Genomic DNA, 17466 nt, shown 5'->3' with positions numbered 1-17466 from the left:
AAATTATTAAACATTTTCGAGAAATTTTCGAATATCTTCTTCTTAAGAACCATAAGGTCAGGAAAGCTGAAACGTTTGTGGTAGCATCCTCGGGTAGTGTTAATTCAAAGTTATGAAAATCATGACACTCGGGGGTAGGGTGGGGCCACAATGGGGAAGGGGGGGGGTCAATTTTTTTCATAATATAAAAATTAAATTTTTAAACATGCTCTTCTCAGAAACCATTTGGTAAGGAAAACTGAAAATTATATGAAAGCATCCTCAAGTAGTGTAGATTCAAGGTTGTGAATATCATGACTACCGGAGTAGGGTGGAGCCACAAAGGGAGGTGGAAGTTTTACATAGGAATATATAGATTAAATCTTTAAAAATCCTCTTCTTAAAGCCATTAGGCCAGGAAAGCTGACAATTGTGTAGAAGCATCCTAAGAAAGTGTTGATTCAAAGTTGTGAAAATCATAACACTTGGGGGTAGGGTGGGGTCGCAATGGGCACATTTTCACATAGGAATATATAGAAACATATCTTGAAATCGTTTTCCAAAAAAACATTTGCCTAGAAAAGCTGCAACTTTAGATAGTGTAAATTGAAATCTGTTCAAAACACCATATTTAGGAATAGTATGAGGCCACATTGGGGATTCAGTTGTACAAAGGAAAATATTTTAATTACATTGTATTTAGAAAAACTAAAATGGTATAATATATCCTTTTGCTTATATACAAGCATTTTTATATTTATTGCTGATTCTTTAAACTTGTTTAAAGTTTGACCACTGGACAATTATTGGGCATCACAAGGGGTCAGAGTTTGATGTATATTTATATCCTGTTTATGAATAACTGTTAAGGGTCTTTTTGAGAACTGCACTGCTGAATGTGAAATGACTATAACAAAATGATTATAAATTTAAGAACATCCATGGGGAAACATTTGTTTGTATAGGATCTACATGTACTATACCACAATGTCCAGATATTATGTATTATGACTTCATGGAAGTGATTGTATCATGCCAAGTGTTGCTCAGGTGAGCGATGTGGCCCGTGGGTCTCGTTATAATGCACTAAAGTCTTGAATGGTTTTGATTAGTCGCTATAAGTTTTGTGTACTATATGACTGAGCTTTATTTCTCAATTTGAATATTTTATCAAAATACTACGTACGCGCATTATTCAAACAATAAATTGGTCATAACCATGATATGCAGGTCCACTTATCACATTATTAGTCTATTTGTCTCTGAATTTCCTGTCATGGCTCTTCTTAAAACATTGCTTTTAAAAACGTCTTGACACATTTAATTTTGCCTTTATGATTTTAACTAAACCTTCCGGTTGGTCACAAAAACTTATTCAAATTTGATTTGGAGTTAAAATATGTAACTGAAAAACTCTAGAATATTTTTTTTTAAATGCAGAAGGGAAGAAATTTTTTTTTTTAAACTTTGTGTGAAATATACAAAGATAAACAATCATCGGATATTACCATTTTATAAAACGCATTAGCTGTAAAAATAACTGCATGAGCTCTATCGAAAAACATCATGCCCACTTGATTCATGTTAAACAGATATGCATTCAATAATACGGAATCCCATTGGTGCCACGTTGGAAAAATATTTTATCTGGCGGCCGCCACATAATTATTTGGCGGCCGCCAGAAAATTATATGGCGGCCGCCACATAATTATCTGGCGGCCGCCAGATAATTATTTGGCGGCCGCCACTTATTATCTGGCGGCCGCCACATAATTATCTGGCGGCCGCCATATAATTTCTGGCGGCCGCCACATAATTATCTGGCGGCCGCCATATAATTATCTGGCGGCCGCCAGATAATTATTTGGCGGCCGCCAGATAAAACCTGGCTTCCTGATGTGCGCGCATGTTTTAATGGGAGCTTTTAAGGGAGTTGTGGATACACTCTAATTTATTAGTTTTATTAATTATTTCTGAAACTTTACATTAAATATCAATTGCAGAGCTTAGGATTTTGAAAAACTGGTTGAGTTGAATGTATAGAAGACTTTGTTGTTAGAATCTAGAATGATTTTTATATTACTTTGTGCCTTGTATTATACATGTATGTTGTAAAACATGGTATTTTAGAGTTGATTCTGAACTGTTAAAACTGAACTGAACACCCGTTCAGGAAATCTTAACATTAAAAAACCTTAACTTGAGAGGAATTTTATGTAAACATGTATAAGTAAAGGAACACACTGCCTTCTATATGTTTTAATTTTGGTATAAGAATTTAACAACGCAGATTAAAGTCAGCTTTATTGACCACGACAGCTAGTACAGGCAATATTATCACGAGAGCAGATCCATCTATGAACTAGGATAAGTGTGTACTAGCATTCGTGGCCATAAAAATAACACTTTTTACATGTAACTGACTGTGTTGTTAAACTCTTATTCCAAATCACATGAAAGGCAGTACAATAAAAAGACCGTGATCGGCCACAGTCTCTCTGGGTAAATCAAAGTACCGAGAGTACTGAAAGGCGGGGTCTTGAAAGTTTGAATTTGTAATTGTTCACGTTTTCCTCCATTATGTTCCAAAAATTATGAGTTTGAATTAGTTGTTTCAATCTACATGTAGTATGCTAAAGTTCGGCTTTGTGCAATTGCCTGATACTTTGTCATAATTTTGCTAAATCCCGACCGGGACTGTTCTTCATAATTTTGGAAACCGACACATGGTATATTATGTAAAATAAGAGCCCAAGAAAAAAAAAACTACAACTATCCAGGAAAATCAAAACAACTATATTTAGGTATATAATTTAAATCGTTATATTTATTTATTTTGTGATCAAATGGAAAATCTATATGTCGGACAGTATCTGTTATACAAGGTTTATGGAAACTCCGAAAACTCTCAAACTGTTCAATTACTGTTCAATTACCGAACAAAGTTAACATTTGTATACCGATAACAAACACAGGCATCTAACGTTAGAAACATTTCTTTTTTACAATAAGATTATTCCAAGTATATGGTGGCATATCTCTGCCCCCTGTGTGCAAGTTATTTTTCTCTGAATTATGTTGACATGCAAGATAAATATGTTGACATGCAAGATAGTTATGTCAACGTGCAACATAACTATGTTGACATGCAAGAAAACTGCAATCAAATAAGAGTTATAAAAAATCTCAAATATCGCCAACATGTGACTTCCAAGATGCTAGATACGCTATCTATTGATGTCAACATGCAACTTATTTATGTTAACATGCAACTTCTTTATGCCGACATGCAACTTATTTATGTCAACATGCAAATTAGTTATGTTAACATGCAACTTATAAGTTGCATGTCAGTATATTTATCTTGCATGTTAACATAAATAAGTTGCATGTCGACATAGAAAGATAGCATCTAGCATCTTGGATGTCACAGGTGGCCGATTTTTTGAGATTTTGTATAATTCATACATGTATCAGATTGCAATGTCTTGCATGTCAACATAGTTATGTTGCATGTTGACATAACTATCTTGCATGTCAACATATTTATCTTGCATGTCGACATATTTGATAGAAAAATAACTTGCACACAAGGGGCAGAGATATGCCACCATAACCGAACTTCATGCGCGAGCCGAGGTTAAAATACACAGATGTCCTACATATTAAATAGGTGTTTCATTGGCTTCAAGTTAACACGCGTTATGACTGCTGTTCATCTCTAAAAAACAATTTGTAGGAAATAAAAACAAGTCTGAATTTGCCTTCTCGTTCATTGACTCTTTAGTTAATTAGACTGAATTTAGATTTTGAACAATACATTGTACATGTAAGCAAAATCTATTTAGATTATACATTTTGGGTGACCAATAGATTAATTGATATATACAATATTTTCGATTGAAGAACCAAGTTAAATGTTAATGTTCATGTTGTCCGGCTTAGTTGGAATATACAAATGAATCATGTTATTTGTTTTAATGTTATGAGACATTTTCTATACTTTATAACGGACCAAACCAGTCATATTCATGATTGAAAAGAATTCTTCATCTATATCTTAATGCCTCTCATCAGAAACTCAGCTGATCTTTCTCCCATTGATAAATACCTCGCACCAATATTAGACTTATGAATTCATTCAGAGATAACGCATGGTTGTTATGTTTAAAATTTTTAATTTATTGTGTGGTAGTACATGTAAATGAATAGGACTTATTGCAATTTTAAGAAGATAAAAAGTAAGTTTTTATCACAGTTTTAAAATCTGATTTACAAATCTTTTATTGTAGCTCCTCGAAAAATTTGAAATTAAATCGCTTTCGAAATTAAAGGGGAAGAAAAGTGTAATGAAGTTGATTCAGTTTTGTATATACTGGTGTTTATATTTGTGTTCCTCTTTAATTTTGTTGTGAATGGGCTACCGTATGTGAGTGACGAGTGTCGGGTGAGTGTGCTATTTTAAGATCGAGTATTTAAAGTGACCGGTTTGGGTGTAGTAGTCAGTAGAGTGTCCGGTAACGACATCAGCCGGGTGCCACGTTTTGCAGCTCCTGATTTAAGAAATTGGTGAATATCTCCAGTTAGTATTATACTGAGGAGAAACGGGTAACCATTGAATTCTGAATTTGTTAGGCGGGCACGTGTTTTCCTAGCCGGTAAGGTTGTTTTTGTTGTTATTTTGTACATTTCCCTGGTAATTTAGTTCTTAGTGTAATTGGTAGTATGTTTGTATGTTTATCGGGACTTTATTAGTCACAGTGTGTTATTTTCAGTTCGTAAGGGTGTTTGGTACAATTTCCTGAAATACAGACCGGTGTGCTAGACGGGAATTTTCCTATGGAAGGTCATGTGGGCAACTGACGAATGTCGGAGACGCATTCTGTGCTGAGTGGGGCGTGGTTTTCTGTCCGGGCAGTGGTCGTAGACTGGAAGCGAGAGACCTGCGAGTCCGGGGCTTTCAGTTAGGATAGCGACTAGAGGGGCAGGAAATTTGACGAGGGCAGGAACGTCCTGGGTGCATGATGACCTTGAAGTGACTGAGTTCATTTTCAGAGAGAGGTTTCAAGTGTTAAAAAGCGACTGTTATTACAGGCTAATTTTCATATACATGATTTTGAGCTGAAATTTGAACTAATTGTAATATCACGGTATTTTGAATAATTGAACTTTAACATTTTTTTAGTAAATTTTTCAACAAGAGTTTTATTGGTTGAAATAGCTTCTAAACAACATTTTGTAGTTTACTTCCATTTTATATCTGATACAGTGTGATTTAATCTTGAATTCAGTTGATAGTTTCAGATATTTGTTCATTTGTTTAATTGAATTATTATTCTTTTTTTTTTTGTAATGTTCGAATGAGAGTGGCGTGAAAGGGGGAGTGAGAATACTGATTTGTTTTGTTTATTAATTTTTTTTTCAAATTAAACTTGTTTATTTTCTTTATGAAATCTTATTTTTCATTCAGCCGATAAAATCCAAAAGAATTCATTACAGAAAGTCAAAAACATTATTTATTTTAATAAAGTGGTGTAAATTATCACAAATGGTCATGCTGTTTTGAAAATAAAATGCGTAATTAAGCTTTAATGAACGTTTGAAGGTAGAGAAATCGTATTTACTGGAGGCTGACATGATGTAGAACTCTTTTGTATTAAAAACCAAAAAAAAAATAATTATTTTGACGTCACACCATCTACTCCGGTTTGGTTTACATATACAAATGAATGTACACAATGCTCGGAATATAATTAACGCTGGTTTATGCCTTTCTGTTACTCAAATAATCGACTAAACAAAATTGATAATGTTTGAGTTCACAAGTCAATCTAATGAATAAATACATTTATCATTGTATGCATAAATATAATAATGCATTTTTATAAGTAAATGGCAGCTGTTAATCTGCTGTCATTCAAAGTTGAAAACGACCTCGATTAAATTTTTTAATCCAAGTCAAGTCCTTCGCTAACTGAATAAATGTTATAATTGTAATCGGGATGTTTAAAATTAATTCTTTAAAGTCGGAATTACCATGTCGAAATAACGACGGCAGACATTTTCTATGATACTTGGCATCTGTTGACAATTTCCCCATTTACGCGGAGATTTCTCCGACACTAACCTGCGCTTTTAGATTTAAACGAACATGCTCCATTTGACGTTAGTTTGTAGTTTGCAAAGGTAAAAGAACGGTCTCAAATCAATATTGTTTCAAATTTTCCAAAACTTGTCATTTAGAGCGAATATACTGATGTTATGTTGATAAGACAAACCGGAATAGATGGTGTGACGTCATAGATTAAAGTTCAATGGCAGCCCCCATGGCGGCGGGAAATTTAAATTAAGCGATCAATTTTCTTGATTTATTCATTGTTCCGGGGTTTTTAATGAAAATAAATACGATTTACAATTATAGTAGATGATAATTAATTGATTTATTGTACAACATATTTTTAGTTTCCTTCCCCTTTATGTTCATTTTTCCAAGACACGCATTAAATTGTGCGCTTAATAAACGAGAGTGTATTTAAAGGACAAAGATCCCTGAAATGACAATATCCTGCAACATTTGGTAATTTTACTATTAAAAGCGTTAACTTTGCATATTTTAGAAATTTTCAAATCAAATAAATCTGAATTGATAGCTAAAATTAACAATCTACAATTATCATATCACAGCCAATCAGGAAAGGTCTACCCCAAAATATGACGCGATTCATTCACTTTTGGTCTCCATTTTCTTGTTTTATCGATTTGAAAAGCACATGACTGAATTTGGAGTATGATTTTTAATGAAATTTCGGAAACGGTTGTATCGTAATTCGTGTAAATGATGCACGAGTTTACACAAAAAAGTCGTAAATGGCGAACGAATTAATTTTTTAACTATTAATTTTATATGAATCGCTGCAAACAAATCATGACAGGTAAGAAGGTCTAAAAAATCAAAATGACTACTGCGTCAATTTTTTTTTATTGTTATAGTACTTGGAATAATCTTATTGTAAAAAAGAAATATTTCTAACGCTAGATGCCTGTGTTTGTTATCGGTATACAAATGTTAACTTTGTTCGGTAATTCAACAGTTTGAGAGTTTTCGGAGTTTCCATAAACCTTGTATAACAGATACCGTCCGTTTTATAGATTTTCCCTTTGATCACAAAATAAATAAATATAACGATTTAAATTATATACCTAAATATAGTTGTTTTGATTATCCCGGTTAGGTGTATTTTTTTTTAATTGTTCTTGGGGTCTTATTTCACATAATATACCGTTGTGTCAATTTTCTACAATTATGAAGAACAGTCCCGGTCGGGATTTAGCAAAATTATGACAAAGTATCAGGCAATTGCACAAAACCGAACTTTAGCATACTACATGTAGATTGAAACAACTAATTCAAACTCATAATTTTTGGAACATAATGGAGGAAAACGTGAACAATTACATATTCAAACTTTCAAGACCCCGCCTTTCAGTACTCTCGGTACTTTGATTTACCCAGAGAGACTGTGGCCGCTCACGGTCTTTTTATTGTACTGCCTTTCATGTGATTTGGAATAAGAGTTTAACAACACAGTCAGTTAAATAGTTTCGAATTCATTTAGTTTGAGTACACACTTATCCTAGTTCATAGATGGATCTGCTCTCGTGATAATATTGCATGTACTAGCTGTCGTGGTCAATAAAGCTGACTTTAATCTGCGTTGTTAAATTCTTATACCAAAATTAAAACATATAGAAGGCAGTGCGTTCCTTTACTTATACATGTTTACATAAAATTCCTCTCAAGTTAAGGTTTTTTAATGTTAAGATTTCCTGAACGGGTGTTTAGTTCAGTTTTACAGTTCAGAATCAACTCTAAAATACCATGTTTTACAACATACATGTATAATACAAGGCACAAAGTAATATAAAAATCATTCTAGATTCTAACAACAAAGTCTTCTATACATTCAACTCAACCAGTTTTTCAAAATCCTAAGCTCTGAAATTGATATTTAATGTAAAGTTTCAGATATAATTAATAAAACTAATAAATTAGAGTGTATCCACAACTCCCTAAAAAGCTCCCATTTAAACATGCGCGCGCATCAGGAAGCCAGGTTTTATCTGGCGGCCGCCAAATAATTATCTGGCGGCCGCCAGATAATTATGTGGCGGCCGCCAGAAAATTATGTGGCTGCCGCCAGATAATTATGTGGCGGCCGCCAGATAATAAGTGGCGGCCGCCAATTAATTATCTGGCGGCCGCCAGATAAAATATTTTTCCAACGTGGCACCAATGGGCTTCCGTACAATAATATGTAAGACAATACAACCACAACAAAGCACTGTAAATGTTTACCCATCGTGTTTAGCTAAAGTCTAGCTATTTCTCTCTAACATGGGAGAGGAACATATTCACACATAATGTGGTATCATATAACACAAATATTTAATGTCGGTTGTAACGCTGGCTTAAAAATTATTTTCTATCGTATAAAGAATGTTGCCTACGTCATAGTAAGACTAACGTCAATAACGTATCAATACGCCTGACGTTACGTTTGAATTTTGTAAAATTTTACGTCATTTAAAAGATCAAATTACGGTCTTTATCTACAATGAAGAGTAAAAAAATTAAATTATAAGCAATGAATTTGATATTTGATAACTTTTTGGGGCTCCCTCCTTATACGATGAATCTACACCAACTTTGATGTTTTTTTCAGACAGAGTTAAATTAGAACGACCTCTTTAAAACAGTTTAAAACATTACTGTTACGGGGATAAATCTATTATCGCTAGTCTTAAGAAAAAAATTACAGCGGAAAATCATCTTGATTTGTAGCCATTTTTTAACGTTGATTTTCAATAAAGATGAAAATAAAGTGTGGACCTTAGTAAAATAGAGTGATATGCCTGGCAATGCATTGCAATCTGAGGCTTATTTGGGGGGGGGGGGGGGGATAAATTAACAAGCAAAAAATAAAAAGATTTTGAGTATGGGCCTCTTGTTTATAAACTGCTTCGCGGCTTATAAAGCGTAAACTGCCCCCAAACCATTTTATATCGTATAAAACAAATAAATATTTAATTCATTCCTTAGATATTTTATATCCTTTTTTTAGTTTTTTTCCCATCTGAAATCCCTGTTTTATCCTTATTATAACTCGTCCACCTTTTTCTCTTCATTCTTCACCATTAAAGGTCATATGAAACGATTTTTAACACTATGATTTTCTTTCATCAATATAAAGCTTGGTATAAACAAATGTTAAAATACATGATGTAAGATTTTTTTGCCTTTGCATTACTGAGAAATACCCGTGAAAACTGAGCACCTGAAAAAATTCTTGCCCGCTTATCGTTCTTGATTTTGTGGATTTATGACGTCACAAAGACCCACCGATGTAAACAATGCATTAAAACTAGTGTAATTTTACAGTAGTTTATCGATTAAATTTTAGTGATTTTTGCATATATGAACGTGTTTTTCTTTTCAAATGAGATCATTTGATTTCGTAGTAGCCTACAAATGACTTAGTTTTAATTGGTCGTTAATGAATATATCTAATATCACTTCTCACAAAAGTAAAATCATGATGAAGATCCCGTACCGGAGTGGAAATTTAACGAAAGAAATGCTCCAACATTTACAGCTGATTAATGAATTATCCTTATCCTTTTGAAATAGAAACATCATTTTCTTCTTCGGTACGTATAATGATTGAGCTACATTTAAAGGGAATTAAAGCATTCAAATTGATTTGATTTATTTTGTCACATAAAAAGGTATATAAGACAGGCCAATGAAAATGTTTGAGGCATTGTGTACATAGTTTGTATTTAAGAGCTGCTATAAAATGCCGCAAAATTATTCTTAAATTTTATTTCGAAATAATATAAATTTCTGACTTATTGATATATACATGTAGCAATATCTTTAGAAAATACTTTGTGTACACGTGTATTAACGTTTTATTAAATTAGATCGCGGAAATATGGCATTTACGGATTTAGAAATGTATCGGTAAAATAAATCGGTTGTTTGATAAAAATAGTTGTGAACGAATGTGAAGATAATCAACAGATTTTATTAAGAACAAGCATCAATAATGATAAAAAAAAACGAAAGAAAACATTGATAAAAGGGATCTGTGAGTAAACACCGCACATACACGTTTTAAAATCAAAACACCGCACATTCAAGTACACGTTTCAAAAACAAAACATCTGAAGAAATTTCTCTTAGACTAAAAATAATTAAATGGTAACATATTTGTGAATTTGAAAGTGAAACAAACAATATAATCGTGAAGCGAATGAGGCACAATGAGGCCTACAAGTTGTTTAGAAAAAAAATCTTAATGAATTGCATGAACGTGCAAATGGGAAAAAACGATCAGACTTATTTTTGAATTTGTCAATTTCATTAAAAAGATCAAAATAAAACATATAAATATGCTTATATTAAAATTATATTATACTTGCATGTGGATCTATGAAGAAAATCATTTATTCTCCCTGCAGTCTCGAAACTGAATATCATTATTTACACGCTATTACATGTAAATAAAAACGCACACGATTTCATTTCTTGATAGAAAAAATACTGACGTGGTTGATTATTGTATAATTATACAAGTTTTTATATAAAATAGTATTTTTTTTTCTTTTAAAATGCTGCAAAATGACATAGATATTTGTATTCACAACATAGCTTTATAAGGCGATTGGGTCTTACTGACGTCATAAGCAAGGGAGGTAAGCCGCGTAAGTCAATGTTCCTTTTCCCGATTAAGTAATTTTGATCGACTGTGGCGCTCACATTTTGCATAAAATATCCAAAAAACAATGTCAGTCTTATTAGATAGGCACTTATGAACTCATTCCCGTATATAACTCAATATGGCCAGGATATCGTTTCATATGACCTTTAAACTCTCATAACCAACCAACCTTCACTTTTTCCTCTATTATACGCCACTTGGTCACGTAGATATGTATATACATGTACATGTAAGTAAGAATAAATCCTTTTTATTCAACATTTAATATAAATTGAGTTTTTAAAATTAAATATCTGGATGTGTCTACTTGAAAAGAACATATATAATAACAATAAATATTATATATCGTGCATATCTTGAAATGTATATGTATTCCGTTGATGTCGTTATCTCTATTTTCGAGACATTTTAATTTTATCTATTTTCTAAGGGTCCACTTGTTCATATACTTGTCCACTTTTCCCATATATTTTTAGTATAATTCTGTTCTGTCAGTTAGGGTATAATAATACAACATAAGGGTCACCGTCACATCAATGCTGCAATGGAATCAGTTTTTATTCTTTTTCCACAAGGCAAACAAAGCTGGGAGTTTAAAATGCCATTGATATTTCTGTACAATATAAGCCAAACGTACTGGTGTTGGTCAGTGAAAATGTGTTTAAAAAGTTGACAATAACTGTACGAAGTACGTCATTTTATGCCTATAGGTTTAAAAGTGTTAAACCTATCAACAGTTTAACTGAGTTCAGATTAAAATAAAAGTCGTCTAAGTGTGTCTGTTTTGCTTAGCTGATGATTGATTTTTGATTCACAAATTGAGTTCTTTCTTTGTATCATTTAACAAATAATCATTTCTGACAGGGTTAGAAAAGTTTTAAATGAAAATGTCTTCTTTTAGAAAAGTACATATTTTTAAATGGGTTTTTCAAGTTATATTCATCATTTTGCTTTAAACATACAAAAATGGTTTTTTTTTCCTGTGTCTTTATTTTGTATTGTTTACATTGATTCAATTAGGTATGAAACATACAGAACAAGAATATAAAAATATTATTTGTCAGCATAAAAACAGGACATATAAGTTTTTCGTATTGAAACAATGTTTTTGTTTGGATTAAATTTCGGTAAATTATCTAGAAAATGTTTTGTTTCTAGCAGATTTGTTCTGCTTTCTCCCTCTCCATGGATTTAAAATAAGCTGTTTCAGAAGTTTGCCACATTTCATTGTTTTATCTAGTATTTTCTATTCAGCATTCAGCGTTTAAATAAACAAGCATGTCAACAGTATAATGCCGAACTTTTTAAAAACCTGACAAATAAAGCTGCTAGGCTCGGTAAATCCTTGCTCTATTTTTATCCTTTGAATAGGTTCGGTAATAAACTGCCGAGTTCGGCAACAAGAGTAAGGATTTAAATATTGCAGAAGAGCTAGCGTAATGCATAGGATTACATGTAGCCATACTAACTCAGGAGATAAAGTAAGTTATTTAGACATTGACTGTGTAGGTCATGTTCAAAGTAACAGGAACAGCTTGTTTTATTGAATGTTTACAATTGTACTTTTAGATACCATGGGATAAATCCTGACATTCTTTTTAATATTATCCCTACTACCTAATAAGCTACATTTTTTGTGAGTTGGTGAATTTAAAAAGCATAGTATGTCCTTATCTAATCAATGTTGTTACACTTCAGATTTGATTAAGCTATTTGTTTTAGTATTATTCAAGGAATATGTTCAAATGTTAACACAACAGACGTTAACAAAAACAATTGAAAATGGAAATTAAAAAATGAAACGCATCTTTCCGTAAAATAATGCAATGTCATTAATGTATTATATATACTGGTTTCATGGCTACTGGTTTGCATTTCTAGCTTATATAATCAATAACTTTTGTTGAAATCTATTTTCTCCTTATGTTCAAACATGTCATTTTTAGAGATATGGAAACTGGTGAGGAATGGTCATTGCATGCCACATCAGCAGACTTCAAAAGGTTGTTTAAGTCATTAGGAATTATTGATCGCAGGGACCAGAGACATCCCCCATTCGCTAAATGTCTGCTTACTGTTATACAATGCAATGCAATAGTAGATGAAATAAATATACTTTTAAAGAGAGAAGTTGTTTTACCTACAAATTTTTCCAGTCAAGGAGATCAGAAGAAGTCAGAACCAATTCATGTACAAGTAATTTGTAGACAAGGCACGCTCAAGTTAAATGGAAAGGTATGTAGAACAAAGGTAGCAATAACACACATGTTACATTACATGTTAAATTTGCACATATTACGACTTTTGTTTTGTTATAGGATGCTGCAAACAAGGAGTCATTCTTTCATTCAACTTCTGGAAATTTGGTTAAAGTCATATGTATTTGCAGGAAATCAGTTCATGTAGTTGACGCAAAATTGTCCATTTTCATGAATTATGAATATTACTTAAAAGAACAAACAAGTTATATACAGCATGCACTCGAAAATAGTGAATATGTTATAAACGGTTTGGAATATCAGCAAGTCAATTCGTTAGGTGGAGCTATCGAGTTAATCCCAGAAAAAGTTTCGATCATAAGTATTGAAACGATTATAGAAGATGCCACCGACAAAATTTTATCAAGGGAATCAATAAGACAGATGTGCTATGATATTTTTCTATGGGATAAAAATATCGCTAAAGGAACAACAGAAGATGCCAGCTACAGTTGTCGCTCAATATTTACCGTGAGACGACTAAAGGAATATTTAGTGGAGCGAACATTACATGAAATTGCCGAAACTTTAAGATCAGAGATTTTTAGGGGAATTTTGAAACATTTTGAACGCAGTTTTCCAACAAATTTAGAGCAAAATTTTTCTGATCTAAAGATAAAAATTTCTGATGAACTATTTGAAAAAATAACTTCTGATGTCGTATTTTCTGTTGTTGTTGCTTTTAATTATCCACTTCTTGGTATAATTGTCGCCGTTACTACCTTAGTTGGTACTTTTATAAGGTCCATTAATGTCAACTCTACATATTGGCGAGCACAAATTGCTGATGGAATTTATGAAACTATAGTAAAAAACAAAACCAATATTTTAAGCAACATTGAAGGTCAAGTTAAAAATATGTGTTCATCAGCCCTGCAGGATTTAAATGAAGTATCAGTTACTGATTTCAAGCGTCGGTTAGGACAGACTGGCCAAAAACAAATGTAAGTACAACTGTTTAACGATATATCAATTAAACGTATTGTTTAATTACAAATCATATAAAACAAATACAAAGAAAAATAAGGAATTGAAACAGATAAATAATATTAATGATATAATTAAGTAATATTTAATTTCAAAACTATACTAAATAGTATTCTTGTTTTAATAGTAGATCATGAATGGCAACAGAGGGAAGTATTCAACAATAAATTTCAAAAGTATCCGTCCTTACTGCCGTGTCTCGATGACACAAGAAAATACCTCCATGTGGTTTAAGTCCGTTTAACCGGCAATGACAAAAAAGATAATGAACTTTTTTTTACGTAAACATTATCCAGCAGCTTCTATTGAGTTTCTTGTTTAATGGTTTTCGAGGGGTGTCAATTTCAACTGTTATCCTCCCAAACAGGCACTATTTATTTTGTTATACTGAATGTCTTAATTTTAAAGAACTCAACTGCTTTTACATAGGAATAACGTGAATTCAACGGCGAACCGTACGCGCATGTAACAATTTTTAATGTTACCCGTTGCTAAGTGCGTTGCTAACGCTGTGGGTAATAGAAAAAATTATGAACTGCGTCTAAACCAATCAGATTTCAGTATTTAACATGAAAGTATAACAATAAACGTTGATACTATATTCATCGTGAGGACAGTGATATCAAATGCTTTATAGATCTGTTAACGTTAGTAGATGAGTCGATAAATTTCAAACAGGTTAAACCCCTGTCACACCGGAGCTGCGCCCTCAGGGCGATTCTGCTGCGTCCTTAAATGATGCAAAACGCCAAGGTAAAAGCAGTAGAGTCTCATACAGCGCCGTAACAACGAAACGGCATCTTCGTCCGTCGCGGTGGGATCTCCTTAAGGATGACGTTTACTCAGAATGAAAAAAAAATCCACTGATGATAATGAAAAACCATCTATTGTGTGTTATAGACCTTTGCTTGTATTGTTATTTTTCACTTTCAGAAAAGTAGGTCAATGACCTACTTTTTGAGTTAATGGCCATTGAATATTTATTGAAAATTCAAGAAAAATCCCATAAAACTTTACACTACGATTGAGATTTTCTTAATTATAAAAATATTACAAATAATTAAACACTTTAAAAAATAAGATACAGTTTACGAATGGTAGTGGCACTAAATAAGTACACAACATTAGTATTTCAGCATCAATTTTTAAAAAACAATTCAGTCCGAATTTCCTCTATCAGTTTTCAAATCCCTACCCATTTTTGATTCAATTTTACAAAAAATTGAATGATGATAATACAAAAACATTTATGATAATGAACTACTTATATTGACCTTATTCTGTTGGCATAAAATTTATATGAGGTCAATGATCAACATTTTGAGATATGATGTCTTTTATCGTTTTTAAGCATTTTTAAGGTCTTCCGTTTTCAACGGAAGACCTTGTACTGATTCTGTTGATAATTCTTTTTATTCTTTTTTTTCTTCTAGACGTTTTTTTAAACTCAAATATCGTGTTTGTTTGTTGTCCTATAAAGTTCAAATTTTCAGAGCTTATTGGTAGTTACTATTTCTCAATATCTACGGAAAATCGTTGAAATCGACACTTCCGGTACCGAGTTATTCCTCTTTTTCCGAAAAATATAGGCATTCTTGTGCACGCATAGGCTCTGAAACCGCTCACAGCATGTGTTACAAAGTCACAAATCTAAAAAATAGAGAGTTTGAACGTTGTCCTCCGAGTTTTGTTTTTACAATTTTCCTCCTTTAAAGTTTCAAAAAATTAATTTGAATTTGTGTTTCAAAAAATGCCGATATTTGGTTGTGTTTTTGTTATGTAGCTCTTTAGTTTAAATTTTTCCCTAAACACATATAGAACAAAATATGTGCAAAATATCAAGGGCTTTTACTTGACACCATTGAAAAAGGGCTGGCCCCTTCAATAAGGGGTCTAGAGCCCTTAAAAGTTTTAGTTTTATAACTAAAAAATGGTTAATATTTCGCCATAGCTGTCGATAGAAAAGTTGTTCATTATTGTGTTATCAATGTCGTTACAAAATTATTTTGTACCGGTAATGCGTAATATGAGTGTAAAAAGCTTGTCTTGTTAACATGTACCTGTATTCATTTGGCAAGTAAGCGAATCGTCTTTGTGCGCATAACGTACATAAATTAACAGCTGAAAGTGTACCAGCATATACGGGATGCTTTGATTCATTTGAAAAAGTGTCTAAAAAGTATACGTGTACATGTTTTTCTTACAGCCTTTTTTTGGAGTCACCTCTGTTTAGGTCCTATAGTGGACAACCGTTAAGAAAATCAAAAACGAGAAAATATAAACGTTCTTTTTCTTATCTAGTGAGATACATAAACTAGATTTAAAAAAACAATAACTTCCATGAAATAAATTTGAGTCATTTTACTGCAAGCATTTCAAATCGACCTAAATTCTTAGTTGTGTGCGTATTTACATAACCCATCTCGCCCGCGGCCGAGAAAATCGATCGCCAAGGTCGCGGCTGGACTACCTAGTGGTCAGCGGTTATCTAATACACAAGAATCGCGTGTGTCATATGTGATTTTATTTACCCGCAAACACAAGAATCGTACACAATGATATTAAAGCTTACTCTTCTTAATTTGAATTAAACGAAAGAGTGTCAATAAGAAATCGTTCTGTTTAATCATAAAAGCAATGCCATTCTCGAACTGAAGCAGTATCAGACAGATAGATCAACTGTGGGATTAAAGGGGGAAAACTTATATTAATTAGAGTTTAGTCATCATACTGCAAACATTGTAAATCTTCCTGGGTTCTGAGCTCTCTACGTGTGTTTTAACATTACGTAAGTTATCCAATCCCTCATCCGCGGCCGAGGACATCGGTCGCGGCTGCACTACCTAGAGGTCAGCGGTTATCTAATAACAAGATACAGAACTGTTTCAGTTAGTTTGTTCATCTTCAATTTATTTAATTAAACATTAGAATGTGAATTGAGAAGCCCCTCTAAAAATTGATAAAAGCGATATTATTCCAAATCAGAAACATCATCAGACATAAATCAATAGTGAATTTGTAATTCTAAAATGTTCTAAAAACTATACATGTACTAATAATGTTATAGATAAACAACGAAAAACCACAAAGATTAAACCTTAAAATGATGATCACCCCCAGAACATACATGTAGCCAAGGAGATCCCGCGCGAGTGGACAAGTGATCCGCGGTAGCTTCGTGTTCTTCTACATGTACTTTATCACACGTGCATGTTTATTGATATTTTGTACGATTCCAACTATTTGTTTTTTCGAGATTTTGACCGGTACATGTAAGATTGACTTGTGTTTCAATTTAAGATTTTTTTATTTACCCACGAATATTTCCACTAAATACTGCTGATAGGTTTTATAGATATCGTAGAAAGTAGTTGACATCTTCATAAGGTTGCACATAAAATGAGAGAGAGAGAGAGAGAGAGCCCAAAATTGGAAGCATTATTTAGCCGAATTTAGA

At 32.7% G+C, this 17466-nt stretch overlaps 1 protein-coding gene across 1 annotated transcript; it reads left to right on the top strand.

Moving 5' to 3' along the window:
* Nucleotides 1-12991: 12991 nt before the first annotated feature.
* LOC128174307 (uncharacterized) lies at nucleotides 12992-13970 on the top strand. The gene is made up of 2 exons (XM_052839885.1): nucleotides 12992-13003; nucleotides 13083-13970. Exons 1-2 carry the CDS (start codon nucleotides 12992-12994, stop codon nucleotides 13968-13970), a joined length of 900 nt encoding a protein of 299 aa, XP_052695845.1.
* The last annotated feature ends 3496 nt before the right edge of the window (nucleotides 13971-17466 follow it).

Source organism: Crassostrea angulata, chromosome 2 (genome assembly GCF_025612915.1).
Source record: "Crassostrea angulata isolate pt1a10 chromosome 2, ASM2561291v2, whole genome shotgun sequence".
Lineage (NCBI taxonomy): Eukaryota > Metazoa > Mollusca > Bivalvia > Ostreida > Ostreidae > Magallana > Magallana angulata.
This window is presented reverse-complemented; position numbering and strand designations above follow the sequence as displayed.